This window comes from Poromitra crassiceps (genome assembly GCF_964638095.1).
Source record: "Poromitra crassiceps genome assembly, contig: HAP1_SCAFFOLD_59, whole genome shotgun sequence".
In the NCBI taxonomy this organism is placed as follows: Eukaryota; Metazoa; Chordata; class Actinopteri; order Beryciformes; family Melamphaidae; genus Poromitra; species Poromitra crassiceps.
This window is the reverse complement of record NW_028152258.1, coordinates 1,235,855-1,262,434: the sequence shown is the minus strand read 5'-3', so window position 1 is coordinate 1,262,434 and position 26,580 is coordinate 1,235,855. Positions and strand designations below refer to the sequence as shown.

The 26,580-nt window shown below is 46.0% G+C and overlaps 1 protein-coding gene across 3 annotated transcripts in view; it reads left to right on the top strand.

Moving 5' to 3' along the window:
* The window catches only part of LOC310800758 (CMP-N-acetylneuraminate-beta-galactosamide-alpha-2,3-sialyltransferase 2-like), a 79,462-nt gene that overhangs the window by 22,793 nt on the left and 30,089 nt on the right, over positions 1–26,580 (top strand). For all 3 annotated transcript variants that reach the window (XM_083664689.1, XM_083664688.1, XM_083664687.1), the window contains 2 exons: positions 9,773–9,908; positions 17,729–17,922. In XM_083664689.1, coding sequence (XP_083520815.1) covers positions 9,773–9,908; positions 17,729–17,922 — 330 coding nt within the window. The remainder of the gene's footprint in view (positions 1–9,772; positions 9,909–17,728; positions 17,923–26,580) is intronic.

The following is a 26,580-nucleotide window of genomic DNA, read 5'->3' as shown; positions in this document are numbered from 1 at the left end:
GGCCTAGTTTCAAGATGAAGACCAGACACGCTGCCTCGCACCACGCGCAATCCTAGTAACCTCACCTCACCTCATGAAGCCACGTCACTGCGAAGGCCCGATGGAGGACCAGGCACCCGTGGACGTGAAAGGACCCGCGAGGAAAGCATCAGCATTTCAGTATTAAATCGGGCGATTTAACGGCCCAGTAAAATCAGTCGTAATCATCTCTTAAATACATAACATAGTGTCATATATTTTAGCAATCAAATCTTAATTTTAAATCATGTGGCGTGTAATTCAAAAACAATCATCTAACCATCCACAGCGGTCTGCACGTCGCGCGCAAAGGAAACGAGCTGGGCACAAGTAGCGATGCATTTATCATAGTGAATGAATGAACTCTTGACAATCTGCGTGTTCCGGTTGTTATATCCTCGCCTATAGCGAAAGAAAGACGGCAGAGCTACCTTAAAGGTCTCTTCGCATCCAAGATCTGGCACATTTTAAAGTAAAATCCGTTAACCTGGTGCATTCGAGAGCAAAATGAAGAGGCTAAATCTATGAAGAACTACACACATCTCTAATGTGTTGCGACTTTACAAATAATTAGGCCTAAACAATTAATATTAAATGTATTTACACATCGTGCACACATTTGGGGGGGGTTTAGGCAAAGGGGGGGTTTTCTTTAGGCAAAGGGGGGGTTTTCTTTCTTAAAGCAAAAAGGGGGGTTGTCTGGCTTAAATGCCAATTCAGCGCGCCGAATTATGCCGGATTGGTCGGTCACCCAGCGCCCGCTGTATCTCTGCGACCACGCGCGGACGGTGATTTTCATAAGCCGCTGCGGGGTTTCTCAAATCTCAATGCTGAGTCAGCGCGCCGAATTATGCCGGATTGGTCGCTGGATGCGGCCAGGCCCGGTCGGTGGTTTTCGTAAGTCGCTGTGCTGCCGAGCCAACCGGTCAGCGACAAGCGTCGCCTTCCGCCCAGCGCCCTCTGTATCGCTGAGGCAAGGAGACCGGTTGGCAGTTTTATGCAAAGGGCTGAAAGCCGGGGTTGTCTTTCTCAATGCTAGGGGGGGTTTGGCTAAAAGGGGGGTTTTCTTTCTTAACACTAAATCAGCGCGCCGAATTATGCCGGATTGGTCGATCACCCAGCGCCCGCTGTAGCGCTGTGGCCACGCCCGGTCGGTGATTTCGTAAGCCGCTGTGAGGTTTTCCTAATGCTGAGTCAGCGCGCCGAACTATACCGGATTGGTCGATCACCCAGCGTCTGCCGTAGCGCTGCGGCCACGCCCGGGCGGTGATTTTCGTAAGCCGCCGTGAACCAAGTAAACCAAGTAAAACCGCGGTTTTCCTAAGTCAGCGCGCCGAAGCTCGCTGGATTGGTCGATCACCCAGTGCCTGCTGCAGCGCTGCGGCCACGCCCGGGGGGCTTCGTAAGTCGCGGCCGCCAAGCCAACCGGTCGGCGACAAGCATTGCATTCTGCCCAGCGCCCGCTGTAGCGCTGAGGCAAGCAGACCGGTTGGCAGTTTGGGTTTTCTTTCTTTTGGGGGATTCCCTATTCTAGTCTGAGCAGATGCCCTCTCTCACCGCAAGAAGAGAGGCATCTTAGCGCGGAGTCATTACGCCAAAGAACTAGTCGCCATGCTGCCATGCCATCAGAATTAGTTGCCATACCGTCCCATGCCATAGATCTTATCGCTCTGCCTATACTTGAATAAAGCTTGCTTGTTAAAACTCTACCCTCTGGTCTCTCATGATTGAAATGGTGGTCTCGACCTAATTTCAAGATGAAGACCAGACACGCTGCCTCGCCACGCGCAATCCTAGTGACCTCACCTCACCTCATGTAATCCTAGCGTGACAAGCACAAGTGTAATCCCAGCGTGACGTCCGCGTGACATCACAAATACAACCTAATTGCCATAGGTAATTAAGGCAATTAGGCTATACACGGGGCCAGAATTCAACGTTTTGATGCACTGTGGGCTAAATTTTTGACCGATCGATTTTTTTTTTTTTTTTTTTAACTTATTTTTATTTATTTTCTCAAGTGCAATCATACATTTATTTGTTCATTTACATCACAGGTATGGGTGTATTGAAATGCAGTCCATATAATCTTGTCTTTTCAATGTCCATAGTCTCCATTCCCATATGACCGGGTTTGTTATTGTCTTTTCTTCATATGTAGAGAAAGACATACAGCATGACAATCAGTTCAAAATTATAGAAGATAATAGACAAATTAAAGCAAAAGAAGAAATAAAATTAATAGCCTACTACAGGTGTTGTTCACTACACTCTAGGCAAAACAAAATACAAAAGAATTGGTGACCACCTCATCAAGAATGCATCTGTCCTTAATTGTAACCTTGCAGTTATTTCCTCCATCTGATAAACATCTTTAACCTTCTCCTTCCATTGTATTATCGTGGGGGGCTGCGGTCTCAGCCAAGAGATTGTGATCATTTTCTTAGCGGTTAACAGAAGGACTCTTAAGTATTCGTTTCAAGTTATTGTTTCCCATATCTTCTGGTATTATTCCCAATAAATAGTAAGATGGTTCCAAGGGTAGTCAAATCCCTAGACAGTTCTTAATTTCTGTTTGTATGTTCTGCCAATAATCCCCTAATTTTGGGCAGTCCCAGAATATGTGTGAATGCTCTCCTATCAGGCCGCAACCCCTCCAACATCTGTCTGAGGTACCACCAAACTTTGACGTGATGAGAGGAGTCCTGAAAAACCTCATCTTAACCTTCCATTCAAATTCCTTCCAGATGGGACTACTAGTTGTTTTGTGTCCCCCTGCGCATGCTAATTCCCAATCTTCTTCCGAAATTATAGATTCCATCTCCAGTTCCCATTTTCTTTTAATGTCCAGACTATTATCCATTAAATCTCCTTGCAGTATTTTAGGAGGTGATTTTCTTTTTAACAGTCCCATCAATTGTTAGCATAAAAAAACTTTCTAGATGTGATGGTGTATTACATAATTTGTCCCATTCTTTGTGTTTCTGGAGGTAGTGTCTTATTTGTAAATATTAAAAAAAATCATTGTGTGGAAGGTTATACTGTATCTGCGCTGAAGTTGTTCAAAGGTCATCAGGACCCCTCTTTCAAACATTTGACCCAACATGATTAGACCCTTTCTTTCCCATTCTTTAAACCCTGCCCTTATTTTGGATGGGAGAAAATCAATATTTCGTGCAATCTTCATCGCTATAGATATTGATGTCTTAGCTTAGCTTCTGTCTCACGGTTGACCATATTTTCAGAGTGGTTTTTACCCATTGATTATTAATTTTATGTATTTTCCAAGAATCCTTGTTCAAAAATGGGATTACATCTAATGGTGCTTTTGGGCAATGATTTTGTTCCATCCCCACCCGTATTGTGTCTTTGTCTTGAGATAGCCATGCTACCATTGATCTGAGCTGAGCTGCCCAATAATATTTTTCCATGTTGGGTAAGACTAGACCCCCCTTTTCTTTTGAGCATAATAGTCTTTTAAAGGAACACTCTGCCCATTTTCAACCAGCTTTGTATCATTAGAACATCAGTAGTATATCAGAAAACTGTAAACGGTTTTGAAGTCTGTCATTTAATTTGACAGTTATTGAGTGTTAAAGTGTGGACCAGTGACATCACTGGTCCACACTAACTCAAATTAATAACTCATTAACTCAAATCAACTATCAATAACTGTCAAACTAGATGAATGATGAATAGTTTGACAGTTATTGAGAGTTGATTTGAGTTAATGAGTTATTAATTTGAGACACAGACGCGTGCAGTTAGCGTCTGTGTGCTAGGTACTTTAGGCGCCAGCTACCTCTGTGTAGAGCGCGCACGTTTACTCCGGCTGGAGTAAACCTTAAGGCAAGAGTAGGGGCTAGAATAGCCGTGCTCTCCAGTTAGATAGATAGCTAGCTTGCTCAGTGCAGCTAGCATCTAGCGTTGTGTAGCACTACAGCTATCTTCACCGTTGCAGGCTACTGCTAGTTAGCTTACACGGTATAACTCCCGTTAATTCCTGGTACAGTCGGCGGGGCTTGTTGCGAGTTAGCTTCGCTGAACTCGCGCAATGAAGTAGTAGTAGTAGAAAACTTTAATGTCCTCCAAGGAGGCAATTTGTTGTACAGCACAGTACTTGAGGACACAGACACATTAACATACACAAGAACATACACAACTCATAAAAATCATAAAATCATCTGTAGTGGTCAAAAAAATACTACAAAACTACGCAATAATGCTGTGTATTAAAGTGCACGTGTTAGTGAACGGATGCGTTGCTGAAGTCTGACTTCTGCCAGACCTGCAATGGCTTCACCCTGGGCGAGCTGCGGGAAAGAGCGTTGCTCTTTGTCCAGGTGGGCCCGCCGCTCAGCGGTGCACCTCCCAAGGGAGGCGCGTCTGCTGGGTCTGACCACTCGGTCGGGGGGGAGATACCCGCTGAACAGGGCTCCCCGGGCCAGCCTGAGCAGCAGAATTTAAATTGGGGGGATGAGCCCATCGATCCTGTATTGGAGCAGGGTGGACTCTTCCCCTATGACCCCATAGTCGATCCCCCCAGGTGGTCAGGACTGGGACGGTGCAACCACGTCACCTCTGCGGTAGAGGCCCGCTCGGAGATGAGCATCAACGAGCCCTACCAGAAGCAGTTTCAGGGGGTGATGTCAAGGGCCGCAGCGAAGCTCGGCATCGCTCGGGCCGAACCACCCCCGCCCCCCGAATCAGTACTGTTGGGGTGCTATTTTCAGGCATGCCAGGTGCCACAGGCGCCCCGCCCGAAGCCCCGCATGCCCGTCTGTATAGACGTGGTTCGCGCGGTGCAGACAGGATGGGAGAAGCCTCAGGAGGCCAAGCTGCTCTGCGCGGGCATGGCTCCGTGGTCGGCCTTAGAAGGGGGGGATAAGCTTGCGTTAGCCGCGATGCCTCGCCTCGAGGAGATGGTGGCCAGACACCTGGCCTCCAACGTCGCGAGGCCCACGTTGCCCTCAAAGGCGTGCCAATTGACGGCTAAGCTGGCCGAGAAGGCGTACTTGGCGGCGGGGCAGTCCGCCGCCATGACCAACAACCTGGCGATCCTGCAAGGTTACCAGGCAGTGGGCCCGTCCTGGGTCCCACGGCAGGCCAGGGTACGCGGCCCCCGCCCCCAAAAGGGACGAGGGGGTGCGCAGGGAGCGGGTGACCTGACCCATTCTTAGTCCCCTCCCTTGGGGAAGGGGGGGGCTATGAGCCCACCGCCGTTGGAGCTCAGCGCTCAACTTCGGTCCGGGACTCAGCAGGGACAGCAGGTCCGCGTCTTCCTACATGTATATCTCGACGAAGCTCTTATAGTGGCCGACTCGAGGGTCTGTGCCATGAAACATACCAAGATGGTGACCGATCAACTGCAAACCTTAGGGTTTTTGGTGAACTGGCAGAAGAGTTGCCTCGTCCCAGCGCAGGTGGCGACCTTGCTGGGGCTCGAGCTAGACTCCCGGGCCATGCGGGCCCGCCTTTCGCCGGAGCGACAGGCTCGCACGGTGCGGACAGCGAGGGCAATAGGTCTGTACTCCTCGGTGTTAGTGCATCGGTGCACAGTCATGTTGTGCCTGATGGCCTCAGCACTGCATGTGCTCCCTCTGGGGAGGTTACACATGCGTCCGTTCCAAATCTGGTTCCTCAGGCTTCACCTGGACCCGGCCAGGGACCGTCATCGCAGGGTTCCTCTGACAGGTCAGGCCCGGCAGGCGCTGGCCATATGGGCGGACCCCCGCTACCTCTCGAGAGGCACTCAGCTGGGCCCTGTCCCGCTCAGGTTGGTAATTCGCACCGACGCCTCCCTCTGGGGATGGGGCGCGGTGTGCGGGCATTTTTCGGCAAACGGACGGTGGGAGGCTCAGGAGCTTCGCCACATAAACGTGCTATAGCTGGAGGCAATTCGCCTGGCTCTGCTTCACTTCCAGCGGATCATACATGGACACCATGTGCTGATTCGCTCGGACAATACGGCGGCGATCGCCCACCTGAACAAACAGGGCGGTGTGCGGTCGAAGGCGCTGAACCAGTTAGCGGCGGGGATTCACCTGTGGGCGTATCCCTGTCTCCTTTCAGTTTCGGCGGTTTATCTGCCGGGACGGCTGAATTACGGCGCCGACCTGCTGTCTCGAGGCTATCTCCGTCATACGGAGTGGTGCCTCCACCCTCAGGTGGTGGAACAGATTTGGGCCAGGTTTGGTCGTGCCCGCGTCGATCTCTTCGCATCGCGGCGCGCGACGCACTGCCCACTGTGGTTCTCGATCCAGGAGGACAGCCCCCCGTTGGGACACGACTCACTAGCGAACGCGTGGCCACGGGAGGGGCTCTATGCGTTTCCACCGATCCCCCTGATCCGTCAGGTGTTGGACAGGGTGAAGGAACAGCGCCTCCGGCTCGTTCTAGTGGCCCCGTTCTGGCCCAGGCAGACATGGTTTGCGGACCTGGTCTCCCTGGCGCAAGGTCCGCCCTGGGCGTTGCCGGTACGGTCCGGTCTCCTATCCCAGGTGGAGGGGGAGGTGTTCCACCCCTCCCCAGGCAGGTGGAAGCTAGCAGTCTGGCTCCTGAACGGGACCAGTTGCTAGCCCAGGGCTTGCCCGATAATGTGGTATGCACTATTCAGAGTGCTAGGGCTGCTTTCGACCCGCACTCAGTACACGTACAAGTGGCGGGTCTTTTCGCGTTGGTGCACAAGTAAGGACGTGGATCCAGTGAACTGCGGTGTGCGACCAGTTCTCTGTTTCCTTCAGAGCCTCCTTGACGCGGGTCCGTCCCCGCAGTCGCTTAAGGGAGTACGTAGCCGCGATTTCTGCTTGCCACATGGGAATTGAAGGGAGCCCCGTGGGGGCGTGCCCTTTGGTCTCGCACTTCATGAAGGGGGCACGTAAACTGCGCCCGCCGTCGCGGTGCATTTTTCACCAAATGGGACCTGGTTACGGTGCTGGACGGGCTAACGGGTCATCCGTTTGAGCCCTTGGACTCCGCCGATTTAAAAGTTCTGTCTTTAAAGACCGCGCTGCTGCTGGCCTTGTCGTCAGGAAAGAGAGTTGGTGACCTGATTGCCCTCTCGGTGCAGCAGGCTTGTATGGTTTTTGGGAATGATGGGCGCAGGGTTACGTTGCGACCTAACCCGGCTTACCAACCTAAGAATATTAATGCCAGCTTTAGGTCTATGGTCATAGACTTATCAGCATTCTGTCCCCCGCCGTTCAGTTCGGGTGAGGAGAGACGCTTGCACATGCTGTCCCCCGTAAGGGCGCTCTCGGCCTATGTGGCCAGGACGCGTTCATTACGCACTACAAACCAGTTGTTGGTCTGCTTTGGGCAGACCTTTCCAAGGATCGCTTATCACACTGGATAGTGGAGGTGATCGCTTTGGCATACTCTGCCGTGGGTAAGATACCCCCGGAGGGTATCAAGGCGCATTCTACGCGGGGTGTTGCGACATCCTCTGCGTTGTTGCGTGGTGTTTCGGTGGAGGACATGTGTGCCGCGGCCTCATGGTCCTCTCATCACACGTTTGTTAGGTACTACAGTCTCGACGTGTCCGGTTCGCGGTTCGCGCACGCGGTACTGTCAGTGGCAAGAAAGTAGTATCGTTGCCGCTCTAATATGTCAGACGGTCAGGCATGAACGTTGCCATACAGCCGTGGTTCACCGATGCCTTTCGGGTCACCCTGTGGGGTGCTCCCGGCAGCAAGGGCGGTTGAATTTGGCACTAGAGTGAGAGCTTGAGTTCGAAACGAAGTAAAACGTTTTTACGAGTGAGAACGAGAACTCTCACTCCCCAGCCTTGCTGCGTCGATGCGTCGTTGGTTGCGTCGGATCTCAGCTGGCTGGAAGGATGAGTGGCGTACCCGGGGCTGATGGGACGTGACATAGTCACGTGGGTGAGGTGGGTGGCCACGTCAGCCCCAGGGGGGCACCACGCCACCTACTGGTGGGTGGTCGGTTTCAATGAAAAGTAATTTTTCGGAGCAAAATGACCATAGGGCTGCGTGCGCAGTGGATAAGGCACTAGAGTGAGAGCTCTCGTTCTCACTCGTAAAACCCGGGTTGTAGTACAACCCTAACGTTTTGCACACCCGCCAGACAGCAGCAAAATGCATCCCCACCTCACGGGAACATATTATAATGATTTATACAGAAACATAACTGTTTAAAAATTATATAATTGTTTGGGTAGACATGACCTCCCTGTTTTTAAGTTAAAACAATCCCAAAATATGGTGGCGATGCATAGTGGTGCGGGGAAGCATAACTCGTCACAACAACGGGCGCAAACGCAGATTAGAGGCGTGCCAAATCATTTATGCATGCCGCAAACGGGATTTGGGCGGTGTTAACCACCAGAATTATTCACAGGTGTGGCCTGGCAATGCCTGGGCGTTAGATCAATCAAACAAGATTCCCGTCTTGCTGTCCATGTAATACAGTTTGCGTGAGGCATGCTGTAATTCTTCCCATGCGTAATTTGGATAGGTGTAGGCCTATTGACTGTATATATTATCCCTATCTCATAACGACACCATCACATCATACCTGTTAAAAACATCTGAGTTTTGATGCAATTTATTTTGTTGACTGGGGTGGGACAATAGAAGCGTGTTTGCAGCGGGTAAACGACGGAGACAAAAGAAAAGATTTGAGGATTTACAGTGGACTCAATTAAAACTCGACTCGTGCCGAGGCTTGTGCCAGATCGGCTGTGATGCCAACGACCCTCTGTGTTATAGCAGGGGAAGGTGAATAGCCTATTGCAAGTAGGCTACAATGTACACGTTTTCTCAATTAATTTACCATAACTCCTCCTTAAAAGTTTCTCAGTGAATTATAGTTGATTGCCTCACCGAATAATCTGCTGGTTACCCAATTTTAGCAGCAGAATTTGATGTGCTGGGGTGGCACGTCCGTGCATAATGACGTTTCTGCGCTGCACTGCGTGGAGATTATGGTGCGCTCCAGCGCAGCGAGGTATCTAGCGCATAAGAGGTCCTTTTCAAAGCTCTTAACGCAAAGTAATTGCACGCTGCTGATGATAGGATAATGCCATCTATCCCCACATTTTAGTGCTGAAATGCCTGCTTTGGCATGTGGCACGCCTATGCCCAGTACAATTATAACAGGCATGCGCTTGTGCCAATTGCTATATTACCGCTTTTAGGAAGATAGGGCCCTAAGTGATTTGAAAACATTTATGTGAGATTAAATTTCTGCTTTGTCTTTTATTTTGTCTTTATGGGCATATACATCATTTTTTCAAGGACAACCTGGACTATCATAATGTATGATGCAGTGATGTCACATGAATGTATACATTCATGTGACATCACTGCATCATACATTATGATAGTCCAGGTTGTCCTAAAAAAAATGATGTATATCACTTGATTGTGCATTACAGGGTTGCGGTTATGAAGAAGTGGCTTATGCACCAGAGGGTTCAGTTTAATACCAACATTTTTGCCCTATTATTATTTATCACCAATCATGCATTGCTCCATTTGCTTATATGACCTCTCCTTCTTGTTCTGCTCCTATCAGTCTGACCTCTCCTTGTTGTTCTACTCCTATCAGTCTGACCTCTCGTTGTTCTGCCCCTATCAGTCTGACCTCTCCTTGTTGTTCTGCTCCTATCAGTCTGACCTCTCCTTGTTGTTCTGCTCCTATCAGACTCACCTCTCCATTTTGTTATGCTCCTATCAGACCTCTCCTTGTTGTTCTGCTCCTATCAGACCTCTCCTTGTTGTTCTGCTCCTAGGCCATGTGGCTGTGCTGACTCCTGTATTTCAGAACTGGGGGGGTCAGACTGGTTCCGCCAACGTTACAAGCCTCAACAACAACTCATCCTTAACAACAACAACAACATGGATGATGGCGCGCTCAAATGGTGGCTGGTAAGGACCGTTTTGTTGCCGTTCCTGGTAATATTCGTATCACTAATATTTTATCTAGCATGACTGTAAAGAGAACATGAAACATTTCATCATATGTGACAGGGACTTTATTTTTACCATGTGCGCCAGCACTGAGGCCCATACCACGAATGTAGGATAAGCAGATCCAGGATTTGTCCCTTGATCTGGTTTGGCTTAACCAGAAGATTGCAATCTAGCGAACTCGTACCACGAGTCTGGTTTGCAACTCGGTAAATTGATCCAGGTTTTTGCAACACAGTCTCACAGACAATTGTAAAATATCAACGTTTTGGACCAACGTTGCTATGTTACAATTTCGGCTCTAAAATTGTAAAATGGTAACGTTCTGAGATTTTAGGGTTAGGGTTAGGGTAGGGGGAGGGGTTAGAAACGGAAAATCTCCGTAAACCACGCCCACCCCTGTAGAAACGTATACGTTACCATTTTACAATTTCGGAGACGACATTGTAACATAGCAACGTTGGTCCACAAACGTTGCTATTTTCTGAGAGCGCATGCACATGAAAATGCTCGTGCACAGGAGCTCGTGGACACAAAAGAGGAGTGGTTTTTTAACAACTAGCCAATCACAATGCAATATGGACTGCTCCAGCTTTTACAGTGCCAGACACGCCTATTTCCTCATTCATTCAAAACACAAATAAGTGAAGCTTTACTGTATGTCAGAATCAAAATCTGCATTGGATATTATTAGTCTGTTCCCGAATGACTGTCTAAAGTTACCGCTTTTATTCACATCAGTCATTTCTTTGAAGAGCGGTTTCTGCCTCCACGTATTATCCTACAGCAGCTCAATTCACCCTATCAATAAACCTTATAAAACCTGCATGTCTTTTTTGCGAGTGGAAGTAATGTGTAATCTATCTCAGTCTGAATTTCCATAATCCATAGGCGTAGTTAGACCATTTAGGCTCAATGAATAATAATGATCTCATCATGCATTTGGTCACACTGATGGAATAATTCCTATAATATAATCAAAAAATAATGATAATAAAATGTAAAAAGGCTGCTGAACTTAATCGACAAGGTACGTGCGGGCATAGATTTCATTTATAAAAAAATGCCTATTTTGTGGTCACATATATTGGCAGCAGAGTCACATATCTCCATATTTCATACAAGGACTATGCTGGAAATAATATGAAGTTCAATTACATCATACAGGCCAAAAGCAACACAGTTGCAGCTGCAAAATGCAGGAGTAACCTAGATATGAATAATCTGTGTGCAGGCGATCCCATATTAAATTGCTTATGTAGTAGGCTATTCTTCTGGCATGTATGACCATGTCCAACCCAACGTCAGCTTCAGCTCCGTTGCGCACACGGCACCGTGCAACGTTTATGTAACCTTTTTGCGGCAGCTTAGTGATATTTCTCCACTCACCGTTCATCGATTGGCGGGGTCAAACGTATCTAGCCTCCTTGGGAGCACAAAAATGAATATATAAAAACATATTCCAAAGTGGTAAATAGGGCTTAATTTAAATGTAGCCTGCAACAAGGCAAGGCTTCAGTCCTCGATTAATTCAACAGGAACCATATGTTTTTTTTCTTTTTTCTTTTTTTTCTCTTTCGAATGCAATATATTTTTGATATGGGGATCCTATGGCGACTCGCTGTTTCCAGAGAGCTGATTGGTAAGAAGGTGGGTTTCATGGGTTTTGATCTTATCCTCTGAACTTAAAGTGTAACTAACCCCCAAAACACTTTTTTTCAGCTTTTAACCAATATATATGACTTTTGGGGTGGGGTGTGAAGAATTCTTGTCAAAATTTCCACATTTGAGACCACACTGTTACCATTGTACCATTTGTATCATTTCCAGCTGCATAAGTGCCCTCTATGGGTTCAAACCTGCTTTTTGTTGCCCTCAAAAATGCACAAGACCAGCTCAGTGGCCTTGTGGTCTGAGTGTCCGCCCTGAGACTGGGAGGTTGTGAGTTCGATCCCCGGCCGAGTCATACTAAAGACTATAAAAATGGGACCCATTTGCCTCCCTGCTTGGCACTCAGCATCAAAGGATTGGAATTGGGGGGTTAAATCACCATGTGATTCCCGAGCGCGGCGCACGCTGCCGCTCACCGCTCCCCCAGGGGATGGGTGAAATGCGGAAAACAAATTTCACACATTGTGTGACAATCAGTGGGACTTTACCTTTACTTCACCTTTACAAAATGTGGTACAACCTGACGTCACGATGAACCAAAGACTATGGGATTTCAAGATAGTAACTTCCCTACTCCCCCTGTACCCTTTCCCGGCTCCTCACAACTCCAAGCCTATTCCCAGGATGTCACAAGCATTTTCCTACCAATATGGCGCTACAATACACACAGCTCATTGGCTGTTTGTGTCACTTGACCTGTTAATCACCTGTTAATTGATTACAATCACCTGTTATTTTCCTACCAAGATGGCCATGTGGTGATGTAACAGAATACTATCAATAAAAGCCACTATAATCATAAATATAAATAAAAGGAAGGAAATGACACTGTGTTGCTGTAAATCATTCCCAACCTTTTTCATATTAAGGAGCCCAAATTTAGTTCACATTGGGGCACATTGACCCCCATATGATGAGATTTGATCTCTCAGATGCAAATCTGTTTTTTTTTTTTTTTAATGTAGACTAGATATGATTTTGTCCAGAATTCCATATTGTGGCAGCTGAATACCACAGACCGCAGGTTCTGACACCGTTAAGGCACATACAGTATACCATGAAGCAGTTTTATCTAAAAATATAAGTCTTTACTATAGAGAACATAACACACGGGCCACGGCAGGGACTTACCCCAAATACAGCACATGCTGTCGTCAGCCTGTCACAGCCTCGCAAGCTGCTCAATATGCCACTGGTTGTAACTGCTAAATGCAGCTGAGTCCAGCCACAGTAAATCGGGGCAACGTGTACCCCAGCGTGAAGGATCCCAGCCCTTCATGAAGGCGACCAAGCCCAGTCTAACATCTGCAGATTGCCAACAGGTGCCTCTTATTGCCTAATCACAGCTCAGCACTTCGATACACTTCTGGCCGGATCAGCCACTCCGCTACGGCAAGTCCACCGGGCTACAATATATATTAGGTTGAGAGATAACATAGAATCCTGGAATCCTCTCAAGGACCACTGGTGGTCCCTGGACCCCACATTGAGAACCACTCAACCACTTTGATTGATTGTACAGAGAGCAATGGCAGAGAGAGAGAAGAGAGAGAGGAGGAGAGAGAGGAGGAGGGAGAGTGTTGTGTTTGTACTGCGGCCCAGCTCTGGTCGCGCGCTCGAGAGTAAAAAGCAGAGGGTGATTTTGCAGAGGGTGCAGAGGGCGCACTGCACCTTTGGACAAGAATCACGAAACAAATCCCAAACGAAAATGAAAAACTGACTTCATAGCGTTCTAGAGGACAAGTTGGTGAACAATTTAACGTGTTTACCTCAATGCAGAAATCTCCCATTGTGATTACATTAGAGCATGTTCAGAGCAGGGGGTTTGTCCTGCGTGTATCGTGCTCTGCTGCGGCCGGCTCGCGCCACCAGGCTCTTTTAACGTTAGTTACATGGGAGTCAATGGCAGTTAACTAGTTCGCCACTGAATGACCAAATTGATATAACTTTCAACCATTTTGAACAACGCTGTTTCCAGACAGGCCACCAGCGTTGGCTAGTTATGATATTTATAAAGATTTTGTAGATCTCATATAAGGTTTTTCTTGATGCGGTGAGCGAACTGTCATGGCGGCGTTTTCCGGTAAAACCTTTCCAAAGTTTCCTGTCAGAGCCTAGTCTGAGCCGGTCTGAGCACAGCCAAAGAGTATAGTGAGACAAGAGACAATCTTCGCCTTCATTTCTTCAGTTTTTCCCATAGGTTTTTTCAAATCAAGCAGCATGCCGTTTTGTCACATATCTGGGGGGGTAAGTCCCCCTTTAACCTGCTACAGAGCAGGTTAGCCATAGAGCATAAGTTGCTATGGTGATCTATCTCAGTAAGAAGTTAACTAGCGCCGTGGTATGGCAAACCTAGGGTTAAACCTGAAGTTACCTCGCTAAGCCACTAATCTTGCTTCGTGGTATAGGCCTCTGGTCTAGACACCGTTTATTCAGCGTCAGTCATATGGAACGGAAAGGACGCTTTTCACTCTCGGGGACGCTGGATGAGTTTCACTCTCGTTTCCCGAAGGGGTGGTGTGTTTCATACGCCTAACCCCGCCCGCAGAGATGGGCGAAAATACATCAAAAAGTATTTTGATACAAATTACAAATACTTGCTAAAATGTTTTATCACAATACAAATACAAAATACTGTTCTGAAAAATGTATTTCAAATACAAATATGTATTTTGTATTTTGAAAATACATAAAAATACATTTTATAAATACTGATGAAGAGCTGCAACAATTAGTCAATTCATTGTTTCATTGCCAAAAATTACATTAATTGCCTATTTTGATGATCTATTAATCATTTTGAGCCATTTATTTAAGGAAAAACGTCCTAATTCTCTGATTCCAGCTTCTCAAATGTGACATTTTCTGGTTTCTTTAGATGGTAAATCATCTCTTTAGTCCTCTCTGATGGTATTCTCCTTTGTGTACCCTCTAACTAGTCTAACACACTACAGTTCTTCCATTTCAGTTTTAGCTGTTTTCAGCACAGTTCATTTCTCCCTCACTTCAGCTCACCTTCTGTGAGGGCTTTTGACTTATAGGCAGCATTTCTACATGTTAACATCAAGTTTTGGTACTTTCACCATGTTTAGCCATAGATATCTGACATCATAAGATAGGTGGAGACTCTGGAGATGATGATCCACGGGCTCCCAAAATTGTGACTGACAGACAGACACCGCCCACCCACCTAGGCACCATCGTGCAACTGTGCGCCATCGGCTCATACATCAGAGTTGCTTGAGTGACATCACAACTGCCTGATTGACATCACAACTGCCTGAGTGACATCACAGTTGTGCAGTTGCTCGAGTGACATGAGGACATCACAACAATTGCTCTCATCACTGATGACTTATCTGATGACATCACAATCGTGACCCACACTGCCGCCACACCGTGGCCACACACCACTTAGTCAATTTTAATTAAGATATATTAGTTGTGTCTCTCTAATATAATAATAAATATGAGTAAACCGTTTCATTTGCAGATAGGCCAGTGCATGCAATATCTAATCATCATATTTATATTAGTAATTTATCTCTGGGGGAATTTCCACCAACACAAGGCTTCATTGCTAGTTTAGATGAAGAAGTGATGTGAAGTCTGACTCAAGACCCATCCTACTCTGCCTCTGATTTGTGGTTGAGTTTGTTCTGAGGGTAAGCCAATCAGAGGCAGAGTAGAAGTGACATGTCACAGTGTATTTTTTTATTCCACAGTTTGAACATGTGTCAATGTTAAAAATGTATCATTTTGAGAATGTATCAATTCTAAATCTTTAAAGCATTTTTGCTGGATATATTATTATTATCATACTGTATTATTCATTATTACTCATATTTTTCCAAGTACAATGGCAGTAAAGTATTTCATCCATTTAACCCAGTTTGCCTGGAATCTGCTTACCTACAACTTTACTGAAAATGCCAAGGTCATTTAAGACAGTAGTTCTCAAACTTTTTCACGTAAAGGACCCCTAAACTGACAAAAAGTTGACCATAGACCCCCATTTCATAAGATCTTTGCTTTTAGATGTTTTATTACAGAAATGTATGAAACCCATGACCAAAACAGTCCTACATTCTATCATTATGTTACTTATGGATGGAATTATAGTGGAAATAAGTATCCCCCTTTTTGCTGGGGAACTCCTGGAACCCACCCAAAGGACGAGTGGCGGACCCCGGACCCCACTTTGAGAACCGCTGAGCCGCTGGGTTGTGGAGACTGTCTTCCATCTGTCAGTGGAGTGACAGTAATGACAGCTGGAGTGGATGGGGAGTGGTTCATATAAATGAGCAGCTATTGTTCACTCCCCCATTACCTGGCTGTCCCAGGGCTGAAAAGTGTTCTGACCTTTTCTCTGAAAGTTGATTTGAGGTGTACCAACATTCAGATAAGCATATCTTCTTCAATTTTTTTTTTTTTTCAGATTTTTTATCCCCCATTAGTGCTAATTTAATTTATTTATCCTGGTTGCTACTCCACCCTCTGCCGATCTGGGGAGAGCCGAAACTGGCTCCATGCTTCCTCCGAGACATGGGCAGTTACCCAGCCGCTTCTTTTCACCTGACAGGGGAAGCTTCACCGGTAAGACATAGCACGTGGGAGGATCACGCTATTCCAACCAGTTCCGGGGCGGCTTTAGCTCAGGAGGTAGAGCGGGTCGGCCAATGACGCAAGGGTTGGCGGCTTGATCCCCGCTCCCTCCCAGCTGCTGTCGTTGTGTCCTTGGGCAAGACACTTAACCCTCCTTGCCTCGTATGATTGGTATGAATGTAGACATGAATGATGGTGGTCGGAGGGGCCGTTGAGCGCCGATGTGTGGCTGCCACCCTTTCGAACCACCGGTACGAATGGTGTGAACGAATAATGATTCTGTGAAGCGCTTTGAGCACTTGGAAAGGCGCTATATAAATCCAATCATTATTATTATTATTATTATTATTAGTTCCCCTCCCTCTGAACAGGCGCCCTTAACGACCAGAGGAGGAACCACAGGATATTGCATGTTTTTGGTGAAGGGGGTTCCTATATGAAGGAAACCCCCGGGAGGCACGGGGAGAACATGCAAACTCCACACAGAAATGCCCTTTTGACGACCCCTCGACCCCACTCGAGGACATGCGGACGGGCACGCATTCCTTCAGCGCACCACCATACCCCCCTTCAGCGGCAGTCTCTCTTCCTCTCTGTCAGTATGCGCCGAGCAACGAGCGAACAAACACACACACACACACACACACACACACACACACTCCCTCTCTTTCCTTCTCTCTCTCTCTCTCTCTCTCCTTCTCTCTCCGTTTCCCTCCCTCTCTCTCTCGCTCTCTCTCTCTCTCTCTCGGAGGAGGAGGATAAGACCTGCACGCACACACACGGGACACGCCCACACAGTCCGCGGGAGAAAAGACAGTCTAAAATCGAATTGATTCTCATGACTTTTGTCATGACTGTCAAACCTAAATTTATATACTTTGCGACGTTCATCATCGTTCAAATTTGGCTGGTGGCTTATTAACATAGGTTCCTGTGATGTGATGAACTCAAAATGCTAAATAATAAACAAAAAAATCTGGTTTCCAGGGACTTTAAAATGCAATGTATTTAGGGCATCTGGGTAGTGTAGAGGTAAAAGCACTTGCCATCGCAGAGACCCGGGTTCAATTCCCACAGCGGTACTGGTGGCTTGGTCAGACATTCCTACAGACACAATTGGCCATGTCTGCGGGTGGGAAACCGGTGAGGTATGAGTCCTGGTCGCTGCACTACCGCCTCCTCTGGTCAGTTGGGGCGCCTGTTCAGGGGAAATGGGAACCGGGGGGAATAGCGTGATCCTCCCACGTGCTACGTCCTGCCAGTGGAACGCCTCGCTGTCAGGTGAAAAGAAGCGGCTGGTGACTGCATGTATCGGAGGGAGTATGTGCTAGTCTACAACTCTCCCCAGATTGACAGAAGGGGTCGAGCAACGACCGGACAGCATGAGGGAATTGGGCCAAGTACAACTGGGGAGAAAATGGGAGAAAAATCTAGAAAAAAAGAAAGAAAAGAAAAATAAATACATTTTGCTTCAGCTTCATAGACCTATTGTACATTTCCAGGGTCTCCAGTCGAACAATGTTCACCTGACTCTGAAGGAAGTGATGTCGAAGATGTTCCAGGTAATTTCCCCTCCCACGCTGGACTTCAGGCCCCTCCCTTCCCATTGCCGTAGTTGCGCGGTCGTCGGCAACTCGGGCAACCTGCTACATTCCGGATATGGCAACCTGATCAACTCCCACGGCTCTGTGATCCGGTACACACACACACACACACACACACACACACACACACACACACACACACACACACACACACACACACACACACATACACACACTAGTGGGCTAGCTCAGGGTTTGACAGGGGAAGCCGGACAAGAAATGATACTGAAAGCTGTAGTTCTTCGAATCGCCACTTGACGCTAGCTCCAAAAGGGAGTCATTCCCTGTTCACCCCATGTTAAAATGGCCATCTTTACAACAGGATTAAACATGTTTACCGCCTGGTTCAAATTACGGTTTTGGTGGTTACATGCCGACACTCCGACATGCCGCCACTCCGACATTCCGCCACTCTGAAATCTCGCCACTCCGATTTTCACAAGGTCCGTCACTCCGAACTTGAATTGACTTCCAGTTCACGTTCAGGCAGCTGTCCAGGGTGCTGAACCGAGTGTCAGATAAAGTACTCGGGCGGAGCCGCGGCCTGCAGCTTGCACTCTGTGATTTCTTGTGTCTATATAATATATCTGGTGTCTATTATTAATTAATACACAGGACAAGATGTTACTATCCCTTGTGCCAAAATCCGAGGAAAAACACATTTAGAAGCCCAATCCAGAATAAAACAAGCTAACAGGCTAACAAACTAATAAACAAGACACAAATCACCAGTTACCTACCCTAGCCAACAGCAGTATGAAGCATGTCATTGGGGTTTTCAAGTGGGCACCTTCCTTCACCGACGTTTCGTTAAGTTAGGCCCACGACACCTCAAGAAGGCTTAACGGTGTAATCCAGCGTCCTGGAAACACCCCCCTCCATGCTACCACCGCACAACTGCATATTACCTCACTATCTAAGCCTAGCTATCCAGGTCGGTTCAGTATGACATTCCTGACTACACCACCACTGTCAATGATTCAGCCCTGTTGATGCGGACCGTCAATCATGACCAACAACAAACAATCCCTAACTACACCACCACTGTCAATGATTCAGCCCTGTTGATGCGGACCGTTAATCATGACCAACAACAAACAATCAATCTGACCTTAGCGAGCTCCCGAGCTAGCATGTTTCCTCCTTATCCACAGCCATTCACTTGCTCGTTCTGCTGCCTGAGACATGTTGCTAACCGCAAGTTTCAGGCTCCGTCCCCGAATGCCCAACTCAGTTAGTAAGGCAATAACGGACTTTGCCACAAAACCACGGCAGCCCACCTCTACAGGCCGCACTCGAGCCCTCCAACATCGCTGCTCTGCCTCTGCTGCCATTTCAGCATACCTAGCTTTCTTGCGCTCATAAGCCTCCTCAACTCAATCTAAATATTAACCAAACCTGAACTATGAACCAAACAGTGAAAGCTACATCTTTCCCAAAATCTACTTTGAATTATGGAATTTAATCGTTTTTGTCAATAAACATTTTCGTTTGGACTTTTAAACTTCTGTAGGCTGTGTGCACAATTATCTCTCTCTCTCTCTTTCTCTCTCTCTCTCTCTCTTTCTCTCTCAGATGCTGCTAAATGGGTTGCCTCAAATCCTCGAAATGATTGTGGAGCCCAGCAAAATTAAAATAAATTTAATTTAATTTAATTTAATTTTGTTTAATTTTGTTGGTGGTCCCTCTAACTCCACAATGTGCAAGATAGTAATATGTGTCTCAATAGGTGGGTGCACAACGCACACACCCTGCTTAGAGAGCAGCGCACACACATGCAAACGGTTACAAATTAAAAATATATATATATTACAATGTGTCAATTAACATATTTTAAATAATACGTGTCATAATGGTTAATCATGATATTTATCAGAATGAGATGAAAACAATGATTAAACTAAATCAGATATTGGCTGGAAATAGGGAAGTGTCCCACAGGCTGCACCAGGGATTCCGCTATGATTTTTTCTGGCCAGCCAATTGAGCCAGCGACATTCCAGAATTCCGGCCTTATAGAATATTTACCGGCCCAGTCAAAATGTAGCCTATTGAAAAAAGATAGATGTAGCCTAATCATTTCTTAAATACATAACATATTATTGCATCATTTTTAGCAAACGAAATCTTAATTTTAAATAATTTTTTGATTTCAAAATAATTATCTAACTATTCACTGCGGTCTGCACTTGCGAGTGCAAAGGGAGCAAGCTGCACACCACTCCTAATTTAATTAATTAATTCGGTTGGGGTTTGCAGACCCATTAAGATGAATCAATAAAATGCAACAAAAGCTATTATCCAATCGTCCAACAAATGTATTTTATTATAGTGAATGGACTCGTTACAAACTTTGTGAACTGAGCTTGTCATATATTCCCTTTTAATTAAGCCTAAAGGAAGACACTGGCAGGCCTACATTAAATGTCTCTTTGCATCCAAGAACGTGAAATTAAATAACTTGAAAGATAATCTAAATTATGAAGTTGCCTACCTGCAACAAGCCAGAGATGAGACATGCAGTCAGTCAAACTTTATAGCCTATATTTTCTGAAGCGGGTCTATATTGACAACGATGACGAGGGACTGCAGCTGGTTGACACGCGGGCATCCAACTCGCTTTCAGAACAGACTTCTAGCCTACTTCACAACATGAGAATATTTGCTTTACTTTAAACTGAAGGGCAAAGGTAAGAATATTAGCCTTGTGTTACCCATAGCCTACATCTGAGAACGAAATCCCTTGTTGCATGTTGTGAGATTTGAGATGATGCGCGATAAAGTCGTTCAGACAAATAAATGAAAGCTGCCCATTAAATATTCCTCCTTAAATGGCAAATCAACTGAGGTTCTATAGGTTAGGCATATTTATGCTGAAATGATGTTGACAATTAATGGCTGAATTAACGAACATAATAATAAGCTTTACAACCTGCAGAGCACTTCTCTGTCGCTGCGAGAATTCTCACAATACGGCCGCGGCAGTTTCTTCATGATCAATGCTCCGCTACATGTGCAAAGCAAACTTGCTATTCTTATCAATCCAACTTTTCCTCGCTGTGGCGGCTTTTCATGGCTGTTTGGATCTTGTTCTGGACCATAGTTACATAAAAAGAACTGGCCGAGGGATGTCTGTGTTGACATTTCGGTCTGTTGTGTCAAGCCAAAGCGTTGTCGGCTGCGGGATGCACAGCTGCAGTGTGCAGCTTTTGCATGGCAGTTAAAGAGCGTCTGCTGTATTTTTTCCCTTTTTCAACCAACACTCAACATTAACAGTGGGGCGAAAATATATATTATATTTAAGTCTATATTTAAGTTGTAGCTTATGGCAACATCACTGGTCACACAATATTGGGCTATTTTATATAATGAATTTATTTATTTGTCATTTCCAACCGGCTGCTTAAGCCGGCGACCAGGGGCGGTTCTAGGCCGTTTTTGGGTGGGCTTTAGCCCACCCAAAAATAGTCTCAGCCCACCCAAAAAAAATAGAGGCAAAAAAACTTTTTTTTTTTTTTTTTTTTTTTTTTTTTTTTTTTTTTAGTCCCTCTCCAAATCCATGGTGGTCATTAGTAGCAGTTTCTGACTACACTCAATGCGCTGTGTGCTTGTTTCCCCCCCCCCTCTATGTTCTTAGGGTGGGCTGAGACAAAAATTTAGGGGGGTTCAGCCCACCCGAAAAGTTTCTAGAACCGCGGCTGCGCAGGCGCTCCCTCCTCCATCTATCTGCCTAATCCCACATCACTTCACACAGGTCACACACACAGTACAGCAGCGAAGTGGTCCTCCACAGTCCACACAATCGTTCTCCCCACTCATGATCAATGAAACTGAGGTGAGCATTGAGCAGTCAGAGTCGTTAGTAGTTACTTAATTAGCGCATATTAATATGCAAATTAGCACGTAACGTTGTCGTAGGCTAAACAAAAGAACTTGTCGCTGTGCCTGCCAGACAAACAGGTGGACTGGAGGAAGGTAGGTAGGCTACCATGGCACCAGCCAGCCATGTCATGCTAGCTCGCAGTAAGCGGGTGTAAATGGATGTGATGTTTTTTGAGAAACATATGGGCATAAGTGACAAACATTTTCAAACGGGTCCCTTGTTATCTGAATGAAATTAAGCCCTTCAGAATCGCAAGTGGCTGCTTTACACAGCCTGTCTGATGTGATGATGACGATAGCTTAACATGCGTGCATGGCATCACTTATGTCTTGCTGTGATGTTAGTTCAGTATCTCAATAAAAGTTCTTACAGGCTTGTTATTTCCCTCTAAGGCAGGGATGTCAGAGATACGGCCCGCGGGCCGGATCCGGCCCACGGGCAGGTTTCATCTGGCCCGCGAGATGTTTTGGAATATTAAAAAATATATATATATATATATTATTATTATTATTATTAAATTCGCACCCCATTATCATGAACTACGTGTGGCTAATAAGCAAGCTAAGAGTTCATTCATAAGTTAATTAACCTGCACTACAAGGAAGTATGTCAGTAGGTCATCAGGTGTAAACAAAGCCGCCATGATGCCACGCTGGAATTGAATCGCGCATTCAGCTACCTACCAAAAAACAAAAGAATCAACAAGATCAGGCGCGGACTGCATAATCGGGCACGTCGGGCAAATGGAAGTCATTTTAAGCAGGGGGTGATGGGAGGAAGGGACTCTCGGTGGGGCCCGCCGAAAAAAATTTGGACGTTTTTTTTTTACATTTTTTTGCCATATTTAGAGGAATATCTCATTTTAAATTAACATTAGGATACTGTTGTGATGTAATTATTCAGTATTTTCTCCTTTTCTCACTCATTCAGAGCAAAGAGGGAGATATATAGCATGATGATAATGCTCTATATCTCCCTATTTGCTCTGAATACACCAGTTAACATGACACAGACTTAACATGATAGAAATATTATCAGCAAACTTAATGACTAGACTAGTTATTCTGATCTGAATGGCATATATCAATAAACATTGACTCCTCTCTTTGCTGTATAGTGGGAGGTGCATTTTTGAGTAGGCTATTAAAATAGCATGTCAAGTTCACATTTCTTTATTGCCAGATTAAACAATTCGTATTGGTTGTTGGTTGGTTCAACACAACATGTCTTCTTCTTCTCTAGCCTACAAGCATGTAACTTCCTTGATTGTTATTGTTGATAATTCTATTTAAATAGGCTACATTTTCATTTCCCAAAACATTCTAAAACAAGAAAGGAACATAGTGCACTGCAAAATATTTTTAACTCATTGAGTGCCAGCCACTTTTGGAGAACGGATGCTCCCAGTGCCAGAGTTTCAGAGCGTTTTCAGTGATTTCTCGAGGCCCACAGAATATTGTGTGATATTACTATGTAAACACTGAACACGCACAAAGAACGATGAGACTCTATTCTATCATCTGCAAAAAAAAGTTTATTGATCCCATTTTCCGTTCTTTAGTTATGAGCCGGAGAAGATAGCTTGATTCATCCAAAAACAGCAATTTTTTTCTAGAAGCTGAGATAATTGGCCTTTTGTGAAATTAAACATTTCAAGCACATCACTGACTCTGAAGCTAATCTTTTCTAATGTAGTCACACCTCAAAAATAATTTCCTTCAATAAAACAGTGAAGGCCAGGGAATTCTGTTTGGCAGAATAATATTTTTTAGCTACAACCAGCAGCGCTGGCCCCTGCGTGCGCTGCTGGTTGCAGCTTCTTGCTGGTCTTGATTTGCTGCTGGTGGGCATCGGATATTCTGGCTCGCGTTTGTCAATCCTGTCCTGCTGCCTGGGTCTGTCTGGGTGTTGCGCGCTGCTCTGCGTGCCCCCCCCCCCCCCCCCCCCCCCCCGCCCCGCCCCGCCCCGCCCCGCCTCGCCTCGCCTCAACTGCACACTCCTCCTCCTGTCTGTGGTGGCTCTCTGCTGAGTTTGCTGTGCGCACAGTGAAGGGACATCGACATCCTGCTTTTTTACAGCGTTCCGCGTGTGTTTGTCACCGGCAACGATGCTTCCAGTTGAGAATAATAACAACTCCACGGTGTGGATGTGCGGATGTGCTGTCCGGCTCAATTGTGGGAGCAGATTGGCTGCTGCAGGCACAGCTGCAGTAACGTGCTTCAGCATATCGATGCATACGGATGCGATGCGATTTCCGTTTCCATAACGACTTCTTCTTTGTTTTTTCCTTGCCTTTCTGTTATGTGGAGAGCACTGTCGCCACCTAAGGGTTCTGTAAAATAGGTTAGACACATCCAATAGCTATAATATTTGTACATCAGAGGCAGAAGGCTTTGATCGACGCCCCACCGTCAAAAAACGCAATTGACGAACATGTCCGTCCTTGGCACTCTACGTTACTATTTGAAATGACGAACATGTCCGTCCTTGGCACTCAATGAGTTAATTACATTTGTAAAAAAAAATAAAAAATAAAAAAAAATTTGAAAAAATCTACCCCTACTTCCCGCGGCGCTGGGCAAATGCGCTGGGCAAATGCGCGGCGCTGGGCAAATGCCCGGTGGCCTGGCCTGGCCTGGCCTGCAAAAAAAAAAAAAAAAAAAAAATTGTGCCCGCAGTCAGGCCACTCACTGAACAGCAGGCCAGGCGCCGCCTACTGGTTTACTAGTGGTTTTATTACTTTATTCAGGATTAAAGTGGGTGCATCTCATTGTAAAATTGGACTTGGCCCAAATTGGGCTTCAAACGGCCCAAATTGGGCTTCAAACGGCCCAAATCTGGCTTTAAACGGCCCAAATTGAGCTTTAAACGGCCCAAATTTTTCTGACGCCGGCACGCGCGTCGGCGCGTCGCCCCTGAACAAGATGCTGTCGAAAAAGAGAAAGGTTGACACGGAATGCAGGCAGTTTCAAGAGAAATGGAAAGAGCAGTATTTCTTTTGTGAAGTAAATGGGTAAATGAGTCGAATTGATTTTAGTAAAAAAAAAATCCGGCCCCCATGAGGTCTCAGTTGAACAAATCCGGCCCTCTACCTAATATGAGTCTGACACCCCTGCTCTAAGGGAGTGCAAGGCAGATATTTAAACATCCTTGTTTGTGTACAGTACCAGTGGCATGGGAGTAATAAAAAGGGATTAAGGACCAGGACCCCTGGTGGTCAGTAAGGTGGGCTGGTTGAGCCAATGTTAAAATTATCTTTATTTATTATTTATTTTTGCTTTAAAACAATTTTTTAATTTTCTGCTTAAAGGCCCAATCCGTCAAAACTCACTATTACTGACGCCGGTGGCCGTTAGTGTAACTGCAGGCAGCGTGTGAACGAGCTGACGCGCGGGCACCATACTCGCACGCGCACAAGCAGTTGCCTGGCAACAGCAGAGCTGTTAGTTGCTTTGTAACGTTAACTCATAAAAGTCACTTGAAAACGGCAACCTGGACAATTTATCGGTCAGATCAGCCTCGAGATGGCCAGGAAGGATTCTGGATGAATTAGGGGACGTTATTGTGGCATGTTTGGTCGTGTTTTGGCTTGCGTTGGCTGCGGGCAAGTCGATACTCATGTTAGCAAAAGCCAGGAAATAGCCTGCTCCCCCTGTATGTACGGTAATGCCTGGAGTTGACCAAACTGAACCAAACTGAACAATCAAACAATGTTTCATAAGCATAACAGTAACGTTAGGCATATTTAGGACTGTTAAATTCATTATCCACACAAGACGGTAACGTTATTAGTGGGGCTGGTGGTAATTTCTATAAATGTAAATTAATATTAGTTAGCCGCGATTAGCATCAAGCTAACATTACTAGTATGTGCAGTCCCACTGCAGTCAGAGCCTGCTGGCTGCGGGAAGTGGATACTCATGTTAGCACAAGCCAGGAAATAGCCTGCTCCCCCTGTATGTACGGTAGCCTACCGTCAAACAATGTACCGTAAGCATAACAGACAGTAGGCTAACGATAGGCATATTTCCGACTGTTAGATTAATTATCAACACAAGACAGTAACGTTATTAGTGGGGCTGGTGGTAATTTCTATAAATATAGCTAAATCTATTAGTTAGCCGCGTATAGCATCAAGCTAACGAATCACCACCGCAGCTAAATGCAGTCAAACAATAATGTTCCATGACCATAAGCATAACGGTAGAAACGTTAGGGTTGCATTACTTCACACAAGACGGTAATGTTAGCAGAGTTTCTGACCAGGTGGTCAGATACTTGTACTACGGAGTGACAGTAAAAATCTTGAATCTTGAAAATCCATTAGCAAGCAGCTAACGTTATCTGGTCAAAACCACATTACACTAGCTACAAGCAGCAAGTTCCCTTCATGAACCGAAAACACAGTCCTCCTGACTCTAGTTTCCCCCCGATGTCGGTCACATTGCTGCTGTCTGGCCAGACGGGCTTCATTAGATAAATATTTATTTATTTAGTCTGGACTTTTTCTGGAGTCTGTGTTTGTTGTTTCCTTTAGCTAGCAGCTAGCGACGAGCGTAACGTTAAAAGCTACTTCAGCCATTTCCTGTTAGCGTCTAGGACAAGGGGCAAGCTCGACGTGAACGCGCGAGACGTCACATCCTCTAGCTGTGGCGGGAGATGCTATCCACTTCGAAACTGCGGTTTTCCATGTATCTTCTGAACGGCTGGTCGGAGAGAAACGCCCCTGGTCGCCATTTTTAAGTGACGTCAAGGCGCATTCACTCAGTGCCAATAATAAACACTTTGTGCACATTTATTTCTCGCCAAAACCAACGGAATGGGCCTTTAAAGTTCATGAAAAAAGTGGCATTCTTGTTTTTTCACA